This window comes from Hemitrygon akajei, chromosome 8, assembly GCF_048418815.1.
Source record: "Hemitrygon akajei chromosome 8, sHemAka1.3, whole genome shotgun sequence".
Lineage (NCBI taxonomy): Eukaryota > Metazoa > Chordata > Chondrichthyes > Myliobatiformes > Dasyatidae > Hemitrygon > Hemitrygon akajei.
In genome coordinates, this window is record NC_133131.1 from 129,553,600 (window position 1) to 129,575,186 (window position 21,587).

General features: G+C 42.7%; 1 protein-coding gene across 1 annotated transcript in view; it reads left to right on the forward strand.

Annotated features, from left to right (window-relative positions):
- The window catches only part of malrd1 (MAM and LDL receptor class A domain containing 1), a 359,618-nt gene that overhangs the window by 82,738 nt on the left and 255,293 nt on the right, over window positions 1–21,587 (forward strand). The window contains exon 13 of the mRNA XM_073055307.1: window positions 5,328–5,448. Coding sequence (XP_072911408.1) covers window positions 5,328–5,448 — 121 coding nt within the window. The remainder of the gene's footprint in view (window positions 1–5,327; window positions 5,449–21,587) is intronic.

A 21,587-nucleotide genomic window follows, 5' to 3' on the forward strand; every position in this document is an offset into this window, starting at 1 on the left:
GGAAGTAATGTGTGAATCAGTGATTCACCTTGCAATCCTTTATCAGCTTCCAATCCCAGCTGCGACATTCTGAAGTGGTAAACAATGTATCCCAGGATAGGCAAACCAGAGAGAAACATCACTGAGCGATTCTAAAACAATTCCTCCTTCTGCTGCTTCAATTAAGAAAATCATAAAGGCTGATAACTTGGGAGTAAGTAATTTACTCAATATTTCAACTGCTGCACAAGTTGATAGAATGGTAAAGAAGATGTATGGCACGTTGCCTTTAATACAGTAGCAGAGACACAGATTCAACAATAAGGAAGTTATGTTGCAGCTATATAAAACTCCGGTTGGGCCACATCTGGAGTAATGAAGTCAGATCTGGTCACCCCTTATAGAAAAGATCTGGGAGCTTTGGAGAGGGTACAGAAGAGGTGTACCAAGGAGCTGCCTGAATTAGAGGCTGCACAAGGCGTGGCTGTATTCTCTGGAATGGCTGAGGCTAAGGAGAGACCAGATAAAAGTTTATAAAATTATGCAAGGTACACGTAGAGCAGACAGCCAGTATATATTTTTTGGCAGGCCCTAGTTAATACAGATTGGCAACAACATCTTCAGACACAATACCAGCACAAGCTCATCAAGGCTGTGTGCTTAGCTCCCTGCTTTACTCACTATATATTTATGATTGTGTGGCTATGTACTTCTCCAAGAAATTGGTGGACACAGCCCAGTCCAAACAGGTAAATCATTCCCCAACACTGAGTACATTTGAATGGAGTGCTACCACAAGAAAACAACATCCACTATCAAAGACTCCTTTGTCCAAGCAATGCACTCTTCTTGCTACTATGATTGGCAGGAGATACAGAAGCCCTAGGACCCACAACACTAGGTTCAGGAGGGATTACTTTACTTAGGTATTTTTATGTTACACCTGTTTAAACATACCATAGGTTAACAGTAAAGAATCATATTCTGGAAGAATTAGAGAATTTTTTTATTTACAGTTATAAACAAACACATCTTAACCCAGCTATGTGCTGGAATATTCTATTAACTGTGTAATCTCTTTTTTATGCTGAGACTTCATAATTTCAATAAAACTTCTCAATCCCTACACTTGTGTTTTCACTTCTTCCTTATACTGTGCCCACTGTGAGTGTTCTTGCTTTAGCCAGTGATTAGACTGAATCTCATATTCTCTCAGTGTCTCTTTCATTATCGCTTGCATTGAAGCAACCTCCTCCTCCCATTGCTTTTTCATATCATCAGTTTCCTCTTGTTTGGTAGTCCCAGAAACTGCAGCTACTACTTTTATATTCTCCATGTCAGCATTTTCATAAAGCGCATCTATATAAAATTCCTCACGGTCATCTTCAATCACTGCATTTACTTGTTTCATTTCATTTTTCTTCTTTCTACTTCTACAACAGCGTGAAAAGTGATTAACCTTACCGCAGTTGTAGCAAATTTTGCCGTATGCGAAACATCGATTTGGACGATGTCCCCATGGACAGCGATCACATGACTTTTTACTTTCAAATGCCGTCTTGCTCTCTGTCGGTTTTGTCGATATATTATTATATTTCTTGATGTACTTGCGCTTTTTTTACAGCGTTTACATTGCAGTTTTCAACAAAAAGCTTTTCAGCCTGGAACATTACGGTCTCAGAAGCTTTGCAAAGCATGAAAGCTTTTTCAAAATTTAAATCTTGCTCTCTCAGTGCATTAATCTCGAATGCCACAAACTATTCTATCTTTAATAAGAGAGTCTGTGAGCAATCCAAACTCACACGTTCTACTACGCTTTCTTAACTCAGCCACATACTGATCAATTGTTTCAGGAGCTCTCTGCGCACATGTGAAGAATTTAAATCACTCACACGTTAAATTACACTTAGGTATACAAAATACTTCAAATCTGTCCATTAGTGACTTTAAATTGAAACTATCTCCATCTTCAAAGACAAGATTATTATATACCTCTACTGCGTCATTCCCGATTACATGCAGCAGAAGCGCAGCTTTGGTTTTTCTGATTTTTCTTCATAATCGATCGCCAATAAGCACAGTTCAAAGTGTTGCTTGAATATTCTCCAATTCTCAGCTACATTGCCAGTCAGCTGAAGTTTTGATGGGGATTTAAACCGTTTCATTTTACTGTTCACAGTTTGAACTTTTTTTCTTCTTTTTTCTCGATTATCTTTGATTCTCAATTCTCCCATATTATTCTTCCAGAACCTCTTCTGACACCATGTTATGTTACATCTGTTTAAACATACCATGGGTTAACATTAAAGAATCATATTCTGGAAGATTAGAGAACTTTTATTTACAGTAACAAACAAACATGTCTTAACCCAGCTATGTGCTGGAACATTCTAGGAATCGCCCACATGCTCAGTGCTCTGTCCAATCATGTACTGGCACATCATTGCACATGATATCACCACAGGCATCATTAGCTTAATTAGCTCAGCACAACTGTGTGGGCCAAAGGGCTTGTTCTTCTACTCTACAATTAGTTCTGCATTGCTATATTTTTTGTGTAATCCTAAAGTCTAGAGAACAGAATAAAAGCAGAAGGCAGCTCTACATTCAAATTCAATAGAGAGGTAATATTTTAAATCAAGAAAAACACCATCAGCCCACATAGGAAGGGAAGACCCTACTAGAATATCATAAACCACCTAACTGGCTTAGAGTTGGCATTGGCAGACATCTTGAAGGAGATTTCCCAATCACAGTTTATTTATAAGCCAATGAAGGCAGAAAGTAAAAGGACTAAAGGGGAACTGGGAATCATTTTGGAGTGTTTTAAAGGTGCTCTGTATAATCCACCAACTGAAGTCAAAAGAAGATGGCTGTGGTTGTTGACAGCCAAGCATTCCAACCATGGGGTGTCACTGTCAAAGTTCCTTGCAGCAACAGCTAAGACCCTATCAGGACCTTTCTTACTTCACAACATCTGAAGTTGTGTCTTTGCTGGTATTTTCAAGGTGATCAATTCCTCAGAATGTGAAGCAATTATGCTCATGTGCAGCAAGATACAGTGAACAAACACTCAGTGGCCACTTTATTAGGTACACCTGCATACCTGCTTGTTAATGCAAATATCTAATCAGCCAATCACATGACAGCAACTCAATGCATAAAAGCAGAGTCAAGTGGTTTATTTGTTGCTCATACCTAATATCAGAGTGGGAAAAAATGTGATCTAAGTGACTTTGACTGTGGAATGATTGTTGAATGTCCTGCAATACCTCTTGGCTCTTCAGTCTTTCTATAATCTACACTACACAAGCCAGGGATGTGATAGAATATTCTCCACTTGCCCGGAGAAGTACAGTGTCAAAAATATATATAATCTTCACCATTTCAGCACAGGCAAAGTAGCTAGTTAGCATCTTATCCCCATGACTGGGGTGTCAAAAATAAGAAGGCAGAAGTTTATGGTGTGTGAGGGAAGTCTGAAAGGTGACTTAGGGTAAGTTTCTTTTTAAACAGAGGTCGTTTTCACCAGAGAAGGTGTAGTCAAACACAATAATTATGTTTAGGAGACGTTTATACAGGCACTTATGTAGGTGAGGCACAGAAGGTTACACACCCAATGCAGCAAAATTGGTTTATACAGATAACTAAATGGTTAGTATGGCCTTGATGGGCCAAAGGACAAGTTTCTGTTCTGTGCAGCTCTATAACTCTATCTACCATTTTGCACAGAGAATGTGCAGTATCTTAAAAGTATACTGAATTTATTTAATGAGGCTTATTCAACTGCACTTTACAAACCCACAATATCTACTTTCAAGAAGGTACAAGGTGCAGGAGTGCCAATATCTGCAGGTTCTCTACTGTTATGCTTTCATCGTATCTCACTATTGCCCTATTAGCACTCATTCTCTATCCTGTACCTCCATACCCAATAGCGCTATGAAAGTACCATCATCAGGAGGACTTCATGAAAGCTGCTCTCTAGATAGATAGATAGATAGATAGATAGATAGATACTTTATTCATCCCCATGGGGAAATTCAACTTTTTTCCAATGTCCCATACACTTGTTGTAGCAAAACTAATTACATACAATACTTAAGTCAGTAAAAAATATGATATGCATCTAAATCACTATCTCAAAAAGCATTAATAATAGCTTTTAAAAAGTTCTTAAGTCCTGGCGGTTGAATTGTAAAGCCTAATGGCATTGGGGAGTATTGACCTCTTCATCCTGTCTGAGGAGCATTGCATCGATAGTAACCTGTCGCTGAAACTGCTTCTCTGTCTCTGGATGGTGCTATGTAGAGGATGTTCAGAGTTTTCCATAATTGACCGTAGCCTACTCAGCGCCCTTCGCTCAGCTACTGATGTTAAACTCTCCAGTACTTTGCCCACGACAGAGCCCGCCTTCCTTACCAGCTTATTAAGACGTGAGGCGTCCCTCTTTTTAATGCTTCCTCCCCAACACGCCACCACAAAGAAGAGGGCGCTCTCCACAACTGACCTATAGAACATCTTCAGCATCTCACTACAGACATTGAATGACGCCAACCTTCTAAGGAAGTACAGTCGACTCTGTCCCTTCCTGCACAAGGCATCTGTGTTGGCAGTCCAGTCTAGCTTCTCGTCTAACTGTACTCCCAGATACTTGTAGGTCTTAACCTGCTCCACACATTCTCCATTAATTATCACTGGCTCCATATGAGGCCTAGATCTCCTAAAGTCCACCACCATCTCCTTGGTCTTGGTGATATTGAGACGCAGGTAGTTTGAGTTGCACCATATCACAAAGTCCTGTATCAGTTTCCTATACTCCTCCTCCTGTCCATTCCTGACACACCCCACTATGGCCGTGTCATCAGCGAACTTCTGCACATGGCAGGACTCCGAGTTATATTGGAAGTCTGATGTGTACAGGGTGAACAGGACCGGAGAGAGTACGGTTCCCTGCGGCGCCCCTGTGCTGCTGACCACCGTGTCAGACCTACAGTCTCCCAACCGCACATACTGAGGTCTATCTGTCAAGTAGTCCACTATCCAATCCACCATGTGAGAGTCTACTCCCATCTCCGTTAGTTTGTGCCTTAAGATCTTGGGCTGGATGGTGTTAAAGGCACTAGAGAAGTCAAGGAATGTAATCCACACAGCACAATCTTGAGGGCAGTTTGGGATGGGAATTAAGTACTGGCTTTGACTGTAATTCTGGCATCTGTTTGATGAACAAGAAAACAAATCACTGTTGGATAAGCAGGTTTGTGATCACGGCAACTTTGCAAACAATGGCACTTGATTGTAGAGAATGTCGGTTGACCAATTGCTTCCCATCTTCTTTTATATTTTAGGTTATTCTCCAGAGTGTGTTGGCAGTAACTAATGCATTTATTGCAATAGATGATGTCAGTTTAACTCCAGGTTGCACAATGTCTCACACAATGGCCTTAAATCCCATTTCAGAATACAAAGGCAAGTATTTAATTTACTTCTAAAAAAAAACATTGCTGATTGGTTTTCTAATGGTTTGGATTGTGGCTAATTCCTCTTCCAAGGGCCACATGCATTTTAAAATGGATTAGCTGTAGAAAACAACAAGAAAGGATTAAGTCATCGTGGCATATAAATTTATGTACTTAAACCACATCTGTGATCCTATTGATTAGTACAGCAAGCTTGAGAGCTAGTCTCCTACTCTTGTTTCTAATGTTCTTCTGTCTTCTTCTTTGGAGTCAAGTCATTAATCTTCCTTCTGTGGATGCTGGTTTCTTCAGTGGATTCATCTACTGAAGAAGGAAGATTAGTTATGGAAGCTGTATTTGGTAGCACAATTCCTACCACGTATTTTTATGCTGATAAATGTCTGATTTGTAATGTACTTTGCTCTCAGATCAGTAGCTTCCAGGCAGGTGAAACTGAAAATGCTGAAAGCTCACAACCATACAGGCAGCCCTGTAGAAAGAGAAACAGAGTTAACTCTTCAGGTGTTTCTAAACACTATCTCTGCTCTTCGTTGCACAGATGCTACCTGGCCTGTTGAGAGTCTTTACATTTCCAGCAACTGCAGCTTTTTGATAGCCCAATCTGATAAATATTTGTCTATGCTAGTTATGCAGTAGGCATATTCAATAGAGTTTCATGGAGAACGACCCCCCACCCTGCTCAGTTCTGTTTTCTTTTATAGTGTCATAACTTTACAGCACAGGAATGAGTCCTTCTTCCTACCATGTCCATGTTGATCTTTGTGCCCATTTGGGCCACTTTAGGGCTACATCCTTCGATTCCTTGCCAACAAGATGCCACCTCAACATGGTGTTTGTTTGCCAGACAAATTTCAAGCAACAAATGTTTTTAATGCTGAACTCAGGGTCACTTATCCCAGTAGTTCTTGTGCGCAGTTCACCTTGCTGAAAACGGTGTGCCCACCAAAATGCCTCATGAATATAGAAACTGTATTTAGTTTTAGTACCTCACCTGACAGCCCTTTGGTTCCATTTCATTTGAAGTAAGATCTTGAGGGGACTGGAAAATGTGGAGAAGAAGCTTCATCTCGTCACAGGTTCTAGAAAAAGGAATCACTCTCTAACACAGAGAAGGGGCATCATATATTTTCACAAAGGGTCATGAACTTTTGGAGCTCTCTTCCTCAAAGTGCAGTGGATACAGAATTATTGAATATAATTAAGATGCTTGCTCATCAAATGATTACAGTGAGAACAAGTTACTATGTACTGTCTGTAGGAATAGAAACATAGAAAATAGGTGCAGGAGTAGGCCATTCGGCCCTTCAAGCCTGCACCGCCATTCAGTATGATCATGGCTGATCATCCAACTCAGGACCCTGTACCTGCTTTCTCTTCATACCCCCTGATCCCTTTAGCCACAGGGGCCATATCTAACTTCCTCTTAAATATAGCCAATAAACTGGCCTCAACTGTTTCCTGTGGCAGAGAATTCTACAGATTCACCACTCTCTGTGTGAAGAAGTTTTTCCTCATCTCAGTCCTAAAAGGCTTCCCCTTTATCCTTAAACTGTGACCCCTCATTCTGGACTTCCCCAGCATCGGAAACAATCTTCCTGCATCTAGCCTGTCCAATCCCTTTAGAATTTTATACGTTTCAATAAGATCCCCCCTCAATCTTCTAAATTCTAGTGAGTATAAGCTTAGTCGATCCAGTCTTTCTTCATATGAAAGTCCTGCCATCCCAGGAATCAATCTGGTGAACCTTCTTTGTACTCCCTCTATGGCAAGAATGTCTTTCCTCAGATTAGGGGACTAAAACTGCACACAATACTCTAGGTGCGGTCTCACCAAGGCCTTGTACAACTGCAGTAGAACCTTCCTGCTCCTGTGCTCAAATCCTTTTGCTATGAATGCCAACATACCATTTGCCTTTTTCACCGCCTGCTGTACCTGCATGCCCACCTTCAATGACTGGTGTACAATGACACCCAGGTCTCGTTGCACCTCTCCTTTTCCTAATTGGCCACCATTCAGAATGCAGAACTTAGGCTAAATTTGACTATCACCACAACAGGTCCATGGCAGACGCAATCTCAATGGCTCTTCACACAGCATTAGGCCACCTGAACAACACAATCGTCTAAGTCCGGACGCTATTCATCAACTATAGCTCAGCATTTAATGCCATCATTCCCACAATCCTGATTGAGGAATTACAGAACCTGGACATCTGTACCTCCCTCTGCAATTGGGTCCTCAACTTCCTAACCGGAAGACCACAATCTCTGCGGATCTTTCCTCATCGCTGTCGATCAACACTGGTGCACATTAGGGGTCTGTGCTTAGCCCACTGCTCTATCTCTATACCCATGACTGTGTGACTAGGCATAGCTCAAACACCATCTATAAATTTGCTGATGATACAAATATTGTTTGTAGAATCTCAGATGGTTGACAAAAGAGTGTACAGGAGTGAGATATGCCAACTAGTGGAGTGGTGTCACAGCAACAACCTGGCACTCAATGTCAGTAAGATAAATGAGCTGATAGTGGACTTCATGAAAGGTAAGATGAAGGATCACATACCAATCCCCATAGAGGGATCAGAAGTGGCGAGGGTGAACTGTTTCAAGTTCCTGGGTGTCAAGATCTCTGAGGACCTAACCTGGTCCCAACATATTGATGCAGCTATAAAGAAGGCAAGACAGTGACAATACTTCATTAGGAGTTTGAAGAAATTTAGTATGTCAACGAATACACTCAAAAACTTCCATTGATGTACTGTAGAGAGCATGCTGACTGTACCACTGTCTGATATGGTGGGGTGGGGGAGGGGAGGTGGAGGTTACTGCACAGGACCGAAAGAAGCTGTAGAGGGCTGTAAATTTAGTCGGCTCCATCTTGGGTACTAGCCTACAAAGTACCCAGGACATCTTCAAGGAGCAGTGTCTCAGGAAGATAGCATCCATTATTAAGGACCACCAGCACTCAGGACATGCCCTTTTCTCACTGTTACCATCAGGTAGGAAGTACAGAAGCCTGAAGATACACACTCAACGATTCAGAACAGCTTCTTCCCCTCTGCCATCCGATTCCTAAATGGACATTGAACCGTTGAACACTACCTCACTTTTTATATATATATTATTTATGTTTTTTGCACTATTTTTAATCTATTCAATATACATATACTGTAATTGAATTACTTATTTGTTTCTTCGATATTATGTATTTCATAGAACTGGTGCTGTTAACAAATTTCACCACACATGCTAATGATAATAATCCTGTTTCTGATTCTGAAAATCCGATCATCTGTGATTTCTTGCAAGGTCCAGGGTCAAGGGCTCTACTGATCTCCTCCTGCTTCTAATTTTTGTGTTCATACTCTTTATTATTGCAATCCATAGATGAATAAAAGGCATTTTTGGGTGATACTTAGCAATGGAGACTACTGGATTGAATCTGTGATGCTGAGTATACTGACCGATCTGCCAGCATGTGAATCCATTAGATGTGTGGCTGATGTTGAACCAAATTCAGCAGCAGCAAGGTGAACTGCACACAAAAACTACTGGGTTAAGTGTTCCTGAGTTCGGCTTTGAAAATACTTGTTTGTTTGTTGTTTGAGATTTGTCTAACAAACAAATGCAGGTAGCTGCACTGCTCTAAAGCTCGAAGTGGCCTTTGCTTCCACAACAGTTAGCTCAGTCCAGTCCCTTTGTCAGTTGAGATATTGCGCTTGTGTTATTTTGCTGCTTATTATGCATTGCAAGGACCAAGAATAGTTCCCCTGACAAGAGGGAAATGCTTCACTTCTGATAAAGTGACTGTTGCTTACAAACTTGGGAAGATGGATTGTGTTGTAGTGTATGGCTCTCAGGAGAGCAAGGAAACAGAAAGGGAACTCATGCCCCAAAAGTCATCTCCCTGGCAACTTTCCACTGTCAGCACCATTTGCTACTTCCTTTCCTGGCTGGGGCATGTTCCCATATACCCTTAGGAAGATCACACTACCCTCTTTCCCTCCTCCCCTCCTCCCCAAAGCCCTATTTGTGGCATTTTGTCAATACTCGCCAATAGCTGAAAGAGTTGTACTGACCCCGTAGGGGTTATTTTCTGAGGTCAGAGCTACAAGGAAAGATTCTACTAATATCGGAAACATGTTAGTTCTGTTTGGGAATCGGTACCATGAAATTGTGTGATATTTTTGAGCAACATTAGGGAAGCTGTATCACATAAACTTCTGTAAAGGGAGTCTGTGATGGGGAGCACTCACATTTACACATTGCATTTCTAATCTGCAGGCAATGCACTGAGCGTACACACTTCAATGTCTTCCCCAGTATGTTCTCATCATGGGTCCTAATGGCGGAATATTGCATTTCTTTAGTAGTGGGCATCAAGTGTATATGTTGTTAGTTCGAAAGAAAAAGAGCTCATCGCCCTTAGTGTTGGAGAGATAGGTGCTGCCAGGAGTTCACACTGGCCAAGTATAAGTACAGAGCTATTACTGTGTTTTCTGGCAGACAACTTTATGTAAATATTAACAATTTTCTTTTCACTATTTCCATTAATTTTTGTAAGTTTGATATTTGATGCACCTGATAAACACCCTTGAACTAAAATGCTAAGTAACTCCAGCCATTTTTTACCTTTGGTCATAACCCACGTACCTAACACATAGAGGAGCAGTGTGGCGGCCAGTCGCAAATCAGAGGAGAGTGGGATTGTGATTCCAAATCAGGAAACCCCCAAGGCTAAAAATGAAGCTGATCCCCAGGAAACATCAGAGGAAGGAAGAAATTCAGCCCAGGACCAAACTCGGGCCAGAAGTGTTACCACCTCCGAACCCTACCTGGATAACATTCGAGAGACCTTTTGTCGCAGGTTCATTCCCCAAAACACCACTCTGACAGCCCTTCTGGGAAGCTTGTAAGCAACCCAGTGACGTGGAGAAGTGAATGTTAAAAGACTTTTCACGTCCTTAAAGCCCACATGTGTACTTCATCAGAGCCCAGGCTTTGCCAAACTGCGGCCCAGTCAGCAGTGGGAGCAGAGGGAGAGATGGCACTTTTAAGAAGGAACTCCAATGCCTACAGAGGGGTTCCAAGATGCCTTCTTATTAACAAGCAGATGATATTGGGATCTACCTCCTCAGGTTTGTGAGGATGGCCCAGATATGGCAATGGCCAGATTAAGTGTAGGCTGCCAGATTGTGCCACTACTGATGGGTAAAGCTCTCGAAGCCTACACTACAAAAGATAAAGATAGGTCCAACAACTATTCTGACCTGAAGGAAGTGCTGCTGGCTCAATCTGATATCTTGGCAGAAATCTATTGCCAAAACTTCTGTTCCTCTACAATTGTGGAGTCACCCACTGAGACATATCATCTGAGGGTTTCTACCACCAATGGATTCAACCATTAAGGGGAATTAAGGGTTATGGAGTAAAACAAAGGTAGGTAGAGGTAAGTCCATAGGTAGACCATCGGTCATGGTCTTATTGATTGACAGAGCAGGCTCAATGTGCTAGATGGCCTACTCCTGCTCCTAGTTCTTATGTTCCTGTGTCCTTATGTTCAGAACAGAAGTCCAAGAGAAGATTGATGAGGCCATTGTTCTTGAGCAGCTCCTGCAGGTTCTTCCTCCAGACACCCAAACATAAATATGAGAGCATGAACCTGTGGATGGACTCATTGCAGCCTGACCTGCCCTGTATCTGAGTCCCCACAAGGGGGCTCGATCACAGCCATCATTCCAAAGCAACAGAGACTCTAATTCTTCAAAGGACTCTTGCAGTAACTGCCCAATTAAGGAGTGGGAGAACCTACAGCAAAGAACCTTTGGTAGTTTATTCTAAGACTTTATTTTACTTTACTTTTATTCTGACATTGTCAGCAGCAATGTCAGAAGTCCTCTGTGTGTCCTCTCAAGAAGCCCAAGTTGTCAGGTATGTGCTATGTACCAAGAGAAGGAGAATGTGATGATGGTGACAATGACTGTGATGATTGTGAGTATGGCAATGGAAATCAAGCAGAATATGATGAGAAAGACCCCATGCTTATAACAGTTAAAGTTAATGGAAAACCTCTTTAAGCTCTTTTAGATTCTGGTAGCTTACTGTCATTTATTAAGAAAAGTCTTGCCCCTGCTATTAATGTTTTCTTCAGTCACCAAGCACCTGTCCAATGTGTCCATGATGACTGGAAGTCTGAGCCACTGGTAGAACTCGCTGTTGAGTGGGATGACCATAAGTTCTTGATGAAAGCCAGGGGGAGATGTTGCTGGAGAAACTACCAGTTGACATAATTCTGGGGAGAGATTTGCCTGTGTTACATGAGTTACTGAGGAAGGGAAATAGCCAGTCACATCATCCAGGAGTAGATAGTGCTGTTATGTATTTTGTCATGACTGATGACAAGACCAAAGCAGTGGTCAGGTTACAGACTCTGCCTGATTTGGATACTAGTCTGTGTGAGGGAGGGACATAAAGGCCTAGAAAGTCACGCCATTAACGATGTCTTTGACCAATGTGCCGGTTCTCCTACTTCTGTTGATATTGGTACAGATGATGTATCCATTGATGATGACTCAGAAGGGAAGAGGCCTGGTAAGGTTGGCCTATCGATGGCCACCAAACAGTGGAGCTGCTGAGGATATTTGCTGATTTTCCACAGCTATTCCTGCAGAGACAGGGCTGACAAATGCCCTAAAACTTTCCAACAGGATCAGACCTAACCGAGGTTCAGTATGCCAACACTACTATAGAGTGCCAGGGGCTCTGAAGGATGAGATTCAGAATATGCTGGAGTTCGGAATCACCGAGCCTTCAAATAGTGAGTGGACAGTCCTATTGTTATCATTTGAAAGAAGGATGGCACCGTGAGTGTACACATTGATTTCCAAAAGTTGAAGGACCTACAAGAAAGGGTTGGATGGGCAAACTACAGTACTACACAGGACCATCTGTGCAAGCTCATGGGGATAGACATGCTACTGGTCTCACACTCAATGTACAAAAATGTGAGTGGGCAGATGCCGTCACTACCAGCTGGGACAGGGAAAAGTTTGAGCACAGGGGAACAAGGTGGATGGGATCTGCAACACTCCTCGACCTTACACAAAGAAGGAAGTGAGTTCCTTCCTGGGTCTGGTAGTGTGGTGTCACAGGTTCATCCCCCAAAACACCACTCTGGCAGCCCTTCTGAGAAGCTTGTAAGCAACCCAGTGACGTGGAGAAGTGAGTGTTAAAAAACTTTTCACGTCCTTAAAGCCCACATGTGTACTTCATCAGAGTTCAGGCTTTGCGAAATGGCGGCCCAGTCAGCAGTGGGAGCAGAGCACAGCGATGAAGTTTCTCACAGGTCAGCGATGCTTGTTTGAAAGGAGAGCTTCACAGGCGTTTGGGCTCATTCCGGAGGCCCAATTGGTGGCGGGAGCAGAGCACAGCAAATTAAATAAAAGTACAGAAGGGACAAGCAGGGCAGGCATTCTTGGGAGTAGGCTAGTGGTGAGAGTAGGAGTGTCAGGCCTTGGCCCAAAGGAGGCTTCGGTAACTTTCAATTAAGGTTCCCTTTTTTCTCTCTCTTGCTATACTTAGTGTAGTAAATGGCCGTTGTGTGTTCTTCATGCTGGACATTGAAGTACTGGGAGATTCATAGTCTCACAGGGGTCAACATCTGCATGGAGTGCCTCTAGCTGCAGCTCCTTGAAGACCATGTTAGAGATCTAGAGCAAGGAGATAATTGATCGGAGTTCCAGGTTAGTAGTCACCACTAAGTAGCAGAAGGCGAGTAGCTGTGTGACTGTCAAGAGAAATGGAATTGTGAACAGGCCGTTAGTGCAGAGCACCCCTGTGGTCATTCCTGTCCATAACAACTATACTGCTTTGGATACTGCTGTGGGGTTGACTTCCCAGGGGAATGCCAGCAGGGTCAGGGATGTCTCGCATCATGTCCACAGTATTTTAGACAGGGAGGGAGAGCAGCCAGATGTCTTGGTACATATTGGTACCAATGACATAGGAAGGAAGAGCAAAGTGGTTCTGAAGAAAGAATTTAGAGAGCTAGTCAGAAAGTTGAGAAGCAGGACCTCCTGGGTAGTAATTTCTGGATTGTTACCTGTGCCATGTGCCAGTGAAGATAGAAATGGGATGATCTGGCAGATTAATACTTGGCAGAGAAGCTGGTGCAGGGGGTAGGGCTTCAGGTTTTTTGATTGTTAGGATCTCTTTTGGGGGAGGTACAACCTATACAAATGGGATAGGTTGCACCTGAACCCAAGGGGGACCAATATTCTTGTGCGCAGGTTTGTTAGAACTGTTGGTGAGGATTTAAACTAATTTGGCAGAGGGATTGGAACCGGAGTGAAGGATAAGATGGATGGTAAAAAAGCAAAGATAGCGTGCAGTCAGACTGTCAGGAAGGGCAGGCAGATGATAGGAGAAAGTTGCAGCCAGCAGGGTGAGTATCAGTGCATTAGGGATGCAGAATCAAAAAGGGTAGCAAACACAGTATTCAAAGTGTTATGTTTCAATGCGTGGAGTATAAGAAATAGGTGGATGATCTTGTTGCACTATTACAGATTGTCAGGTATGATGTCGTGGCCATCACTGAATTGTGGCTGAAGTATAGTTGTAGTTGGCAGCTGAATGTCCAAGGTTCCGTGCATCGGAGGGATAGGAAGATAGGCAGACTAGGTGGCGCGGCTCTGCTGTAAAGAACAGCATCGGATCAGCAGAAAATCTGACATAGGATCAGAAGATAGTAAATCCTTGTGGGTTGACTTAAGAAACTGCAAGGGTAAAAGGACTCTGATGGCAGTTATAGACAGGCCTCCCAACAGTAGCTGGGATGTGGACCACAGATTACAATGGGAAAAAGAAAAGGCATATCAAAAGGGCAATGTTACGATAGGCATGGGAGATTTCAACAAGCAGGTCCATTGGGAAAATTAGGATGGTAATGAATCTCAAGAGAATGAGTTTGTTGAATGCCTATGAGATGGATTTTAGAGCGGTTTGACGTTGAGCCTACTAGGGGATCAGCTATACTGGATTGGGTGTTATGTAATGAACTGGAGGTGATTGGGGAACTTAAAGTAAAATAATTCTTAGGCAGCAGTGAATACAATATGATTGAGATCAATTGGAGATTTGATAGTGGGAAAGTAAATTCTGTCATTTAAGTATTTCAGTGGAGTAAGTGAAATAACAGTGGTTTGATAGAGGAGATGGCCAAAGTAAATTGGAAGGAGATGCAAGCAGGGGAGACAGCAGAGCAGCAATGTCGTGAGTTTCTGGAAGAATGAGGAAGGTGAAGAATAGACATATTCCAAAAACAAAGAAATACTCAAATGACAAAATAGTACAACCGTGGCTGACAAGGGAAGTCAAAGCCAATGTAAAAACAAAAGAGAGGGTATACAGCAAAACAAAAATTAGTGGGAAGATAGAAGATTGGGAAGCTTATAAAAACCTACAGAGAGCAACTAAAAGAATCAGTAAGAGGGAAAAGAAATATGAAAGCAAGCTAGCAATGATATCAAAGTGGGTAGTAAAAGCTTTTTCAAGTATGTAACAATAAAAGAAAGATGAAAGTGGATATAGGACTGCTAGAAAATGAGGCTGCAGACATAATAATCAGGGACAAGGAGATGGCAGATGAGCTAAACGAGCATTTTGCATCAGTCTTCACAGTGGAAGACACTAGCAGTGTGCCAGATATTGATGGGTGTGAGGGAAGAGAAGTGAGTGCAGTTGCTATTACAAGGGAGAAGGTGCTCAAAATGCTGAAAGATCTAAGGGTACATAACTCAACTGGACCAGATAAATTGCACCCTAGGGTTCTGAAAGAGGTAACAGTAGAGTTTGGAGGCATTAGTAATAATCTTTCAAAAATAATTAGACTCTGGCATGCTGCCAGAGGACTGGAAAATTACAAATGTCACTCCACTCTTTAAGAAAAGAGGAAAGCAGTAGAAAGGAAATTATAGACCAGTTAGCCTGACCTCAGTGGTTAGGAAGATGTTGGAGACAATTGTTATGGATGAGGCTATGGAGTACTTGGAGACAAGAGAGTACAAAGTCAGCACAGTTTCCTTAAGGAGAAATCTTAAATCCTAAATCAGCATGTTGGAATTAGAACCATAGAACATTACAGCACAGAAACAGGCCTTTTGGCCCTTCTTGGCTGTGCCAAACTGTTTTTCTGCCTAGTCCCACTAACCTGCACCTGGCCCATATCTCTCCATATACCTCTCATCCATGTACCTGTCCAAGTTTTTCTTAAATGTTAAAAGTGAGCCCGCATTTACCACTTCATCTGGCAGCTCATTCCACACTTCCACCACTCTCTGTGTGAAGAAGCCCCCCCCCCAATGTTCCTTTTAAACTTTTCCCCCTTCACCCTTAACCCATGTCCTCTTTTTTTTTTCTCCCCTAGCCTCAGTGGAAAAAGCCTGCTTGCATTCACTCTATCTATACCCATCATAATTTTATATGCCTCTATCAAATCTCCCCTCATTCTTCTATGCTCCAAGGAATAAGGTCCTAACCTATTCAACCTTTCTCTGTAACTCAGTTTCTCAAGTCCAAGCAACATGCTTGTAAACCTTCTCTGCACTCTTTCAACTATATTAATATCCTTCGTATAATTTGGTGACCAAAACTGCACACAATACTCCAAATTCGGCCTCACCAATGCCTTGTACAACCTCACCATAACATTCCAACTCTTATACTCAATACTTCGATTTATAAAGGCCAATGTACCAAAAGCTCTCTTTACTACTCTTTCTACCTATGACGCCACTTTTAGGGAATTTTGTATCTGTATTCCCAGATCCCTCTGTTCTACTGCACTCCTCAGTGCCCTACTGCCCTACTGCCCTACTGCCTACATACATTTACCTTGTATGTTCTACCTTGGTTTTTCCTTCCAATGTGCAATACCTCACACTTGTCTGTATTAAACTCCATCTGCCATTTTTCAGCCTATTTTTCCAGCTGGACCAAATCCCTCTGCAACCTTTGAAAACTGTCCTCACAGTCCATTACTGTCCTCACTGTCTACTGTGGTCGATGTTTAGGGATATCCTGCAGGATGTTAGGGATAAATTTGTCCCGGTGAGGAAGATAAAGAATGGTAGGGTGAAGGAACCATGGGTGACAAGTGAAGTGAAAAATCTAGTCAGGTGGAAGAAGGCAGCATACATGAGGTTTAGGAAGCAAGGATCAGATGGGTCTATTGAGGAATATAGGGTAGCAAGAAAGGAGCTTAAGAAGGGGCTGAGAAGAGCAAAAAGGGGTCATGAGAAGTCCTTGGTGAGTAGGGTGAAGGAAAACCCCACGGCATTCTTCAATTATGTGAAGAACAAAACGATGACAGGAGTGAAGGTAGGACCGATTAGAGATAAAAGTGGGAAGATGTGCCTAGAGACTGTGGAAGTGAGTGAGGTCCTCAATGAATACTTCTCTTCAGTATTCACCAATGAGAGGGAACTTGATGATGGTGAGAACAATATGAGTGAGGTTGATGTTCTGGAGCATGTTGATATTAAGGTGTTGGAGTTGTTAAAATACATTCGGATGAATAAGTCCCTGGGGCCTGATGGAATATTCCCCAGGCTGCTCCACGAGGCGAGAGAAGAGATTGCTGAGTCCCTGGCTAGGATCTTTATGTCCTCGTTGTCCACAGGAATGGTACCGGAGGATTAGAGGGAGACAAATGTTGTCCCCTTGTTCAAAAAAGGTAGTAGGGATAGTCCGGGTAATTATAGACCTGTGAGCCTTACGTCCATGGTGGGAAAGCTGTTGGAAAAGATTCTTAGAGATAGGATCTATGGGCATTTAGAGAATCATGGTCTGATCAGGGACAGTCAGCATGGCTTTGAGAAGGGCAGATGATGCCTAACAAGCCTGATAGAGTTCTTTGAGGAGGTGACCAGGCATATAGATGAGGGTAGTGCAGTGGATGTGATCTACATGGATTTTAGTAAGGCATTTGACAAGGTTCCACATGATAGGCTTATTCAGAAAGTCAGAAGGCATGGGATCCAGGGAAGTTTGGCTAGGTGGATTCAGAATTGGCTTGTCTGCAGAAGGCAGAGGGTCATGGTGGAGGGAGTGCATTCGGATTGGAGGGTTGTGACTAGTGGTGTCCCACAAGGATCTGTTCTTGGACCTCTACTTTTCGTGATTTTTATTAACGACCTGGATGTGGGGGTAGAAGGGTGGGTTGGCAAGTTTGCAGATGACACAAAGGTTGGTGGTGTTGTAGATAGTGTAGAGGATTGACGAAGATTGCAGAGAGACATTGATAGGATATAGAAGTGGGCTGAGAAGTGGCAGATGGAGTTCAACCCGGAGAAGTGTGAGGTGGTACACTTTGGAAGGACAAACTCCAAGGCAGAGTACAAAGTAAATGGCAGGATACTTGGTAGTGTGGAGGAGCAGAAGGATCAGGGGGTACATGTCCACGGATCCCTGAAAGTTGCCTCACAGGTAGATAGGGTAGTTAAGAAAGCTTATGGGGTGTTAGCTTTCATAAGTCGAGGGATAGAATTTAAGAGTCATGATGTAATGATGCAGCTGTATAAAACTCTGGTTAGGCCACATTTGGAGTACTGTTTCCAGTTCTGGTTGCCTCACTATAGGAAGGATGTGGAAGCATTGGAAAGGGTACAGAGGAGATTTACCAGGATGCTGCCTGGTTTAGAGAGTATGGATTATGATCAGAGATTAAGGGACCTAGGGTTTTACTCTTTGGAGAGAAGGAGTATGAGAGGAGACATGATAGGGGTGTACAAGATATTAAGAGGAATCGACAGAGTGGACAGCCGGCGCCTCTTCCCCAGGACACCACTGCTCAGTACAAGAGGTCATGGCTTTAAGTTAAGGGGAGGGAAGTTCAAGGGGGATATTAGAGGAAGGTTTTTCACTCAGAGAGTGGTTAGTGCGTGGAATGCACTGCCTGAGTCAGTGGTGGAGGCAGACACACTAGTGAAGTTTAAGAGACTACTAGACAGGTATATGGAGGAATTTAAGGTGGGGGGTTATATGGGAGGCAGGGTTTGAGGATCGGCACAACATTGTGGGCTGAAGGGCTTGTAATGTGCTGTACTGTTCTATGTTCTATGTACACCTCCAATCTTTGTATCATCAGCAAATTTGCTGATCCAATTTGCCACATTATCATCCAGATCATTGATATAGATGACAAATAACAATGGACCCAGCACTGAATCCTGTGGCACACCACTAGTCACAGGCCTCCACTCGGAGTAGCAATCCTCCACTACCACTCTCTGGCTTCTCCCACTGAGCCAATGTCTAATCCAATTTACTACCTCTCCATGTATACCTAGCGACTGAATCTTCCTAAATAACCTCCCATGCAGGACCTTGTCAAAAGCCTTACTGAAGTCCATATAGGCAACATTCACTGCCTTCCCTTCATCCACTTTCCTTGTAACCTCCTTGAAACACTCTAATAGATTTGTTAAACGTGACCTACCACGCACAAAGCCGTGTTGACTCTCCCTAATAAGTCCCTGTCTATCTAAATGCTTGTAGATCCTATTTCTTAGTACTCCTTCCAATAATTTACCTACTACTGACATTAAACTTACTGGCCTATAATTTCCCGGGTTACTTTTAGAGCCTTTTTTAAACAACGGAACAACATGAACTATCCTCCAATCCTCCGGCACCTCACCTGTAGGTACCGACATTTTAAATATGACTGCCAGGGCCCCTGTAATTTCAACACTAGTCTCCTTCAAGGTCCGAGGGAATACCCTGTCAGGTCCTGGGGATTTATCTACTCTGATTTGCCTCAAGATAGCAAGCACCTCCTCCTCTTCAATCTGTATAGGCTCCAAGAGCTCACTACTTATTTGCCTTATTTCCATTGGCTCCATGCCAGTTTCCTTAGTAAATACAGATGCAAAAAACCATTTAAGATCTGCCCCATTCCTTTTGGTTCCATACATAGCCAACCACTCTGATCTTCAAGAGGACCAATTTTATCCCTTACTATCCTTTTGTTCTTAATATACCTGTAGAAGCTCTGAGAGGACTGGGAAAATTACAAAATTACAATTTTTTTGAGGAGATTACAAGTAGGAGACATGAAGGGGATGCAGTGGATGTTGTCTATTTGGACTTTCAAAAGGCCTTTGACAAGGTGCCACTCACGAGGCTGCTTACCAAGTTAAGAGCCCATGGTATTACAGGAAAGTTACCGGCATGGTTGGAGCATTGGCTGATTGGTAGGAAGCAACAAGTGGGAATAAAAGGATCCTTTTCTGGTTGGCTGCCAGTGACTAGTGGAGTTCCGCAGGGGTTGGTTTTGGGACCAATTCTTTTTATGCTGTATATAAATGATTTAGATGATGTAAAAGATGGTTTTGTTCCCAAGTTTGCAGATGATATGACGATTGATGGAGGGGCAGGTATTGTTGAGGAAACAGGATGCAGAAGAATGTAGACAGATTAGAGGAATGGGCAAGAACGTGGCAAATGAAAGACAATGTTGGAAAATGCATGGTCATGCATTTTGGTAGGAGAAATAAACGTGCAGTCTATTTTTAAATGGGGAGAAAATCCAGAATCCTGAGATGCAAAGGGAATTGTGCAGAACCCCCTAAAGGTTAACTTGCAGGTTGAGTCAGTGGTGAGGAAGGCAAAAATAATGTTAGCATCATTTCAAGAGGTCTGTAATACAAACCTCTGTAGTGGGGTGTGTCAGGAATGGACAGGAGGAGGAGTATAGGAAACTGATACAGGACTTTGTGATATGGTCCAACTCAAACTACCTGCGTCTCAATATCACCAAGACCAAGGAGATGGTGGTGGACTTTAGGAGATCTAGGCCTCACATGGAGCCAGTGATCATTAATGGAGAATGTGTGGAGCAGGTTAAGACCTACAAGTATCTGGGAGTACAGTTAGATGAGAAGCTAGACTGGACTGCCAACACAGATGCCTTGTGCAGGAAGGCACAGAGTCGACTGTACTTCCTAAGAAGGTTGGCGTCATTCAATGTCTGTAGTGAGATGCTGAAGATGTTCTATAGGTCAGTTGTGGAGAGTGCCCTCTTCTTTGTGGTGGCGTGATGGGGAGGAAGCATTAAGAAGAGGGACACCTCACGTCTTAATAAGCTGGTAAGGAAGGCGGGCTCTGTCGTGGGCAAAGTACTGGAGAGTTTAACATCGGTAGCTGAGCAAAGGGCGCTGAGTAGGCTACGGTCAATTATGGATAACTCTGCACATCCTCTACATAGCACCATCCAGAGACAGAGAAGCAGTTTCAGCGACAGGTTACTATCGATGCAATGCTCCTCAGACAGGATGAAGAGGTCAATACTCCCCAATGCCATTAGGCTTTACAATTCTACCGCCAGGACTTAAGAACTTTTTAAAAGCTATTATTAATGCTTTTTGAGATAGTGATTTAGATGCATATCATATTCTTTACTGAGTTAAGTATTGTATGTAATTAGTTTTGCTACAACAAGTGTATGGGACATTGGAAAAAAGTTGAATTTCCCCATGGGGATGAATAAAGTATCTATCTATCTATCTATCTATCTATCTATCTATCTATCTATCTATCTATCTATCTATCTATCTATCTATCTATCTATCTATCTATCTATCTAAAAGCAGGGATGTGATGCTGAGGCTTTATTAGGTGCTGGTGAGGCCTTGCCTTAAGTATTGTGAACAGTTTTGGGCCCCTTATCTAAGAAAAGATGTGCTGGCATTGGAGAGGGTTCAGGGGAGGTTCACAAGGATGATTCCAGGAATGAAAGGGTTATCATACGAGGAACAGCTCTGGGTCTGTACCTCACTGGAGTTTAGAAGGATGAGGGGGGATCTCATTGAAACTTTTCAAATGTTGAAAGGCCTAGACAGAGTACATGTGGAATGGATGTTTCCCATTGTGGGGGAGTCTAAGATGAGGGCACAGCCTCAGGATAGAGAGTCATCCATTTAAAATAGAGATGCAAAGGAATTTCTTTAGCCAGAGGGTGGTGAATTTATGGAATTTTCTACCACAGGCAGCTGTGGAGGCCAGGTCTTTGGGTATATTTAAGGCAGAGCTTGATAGGTTCTTGATTGGACACGACATCAAAGGT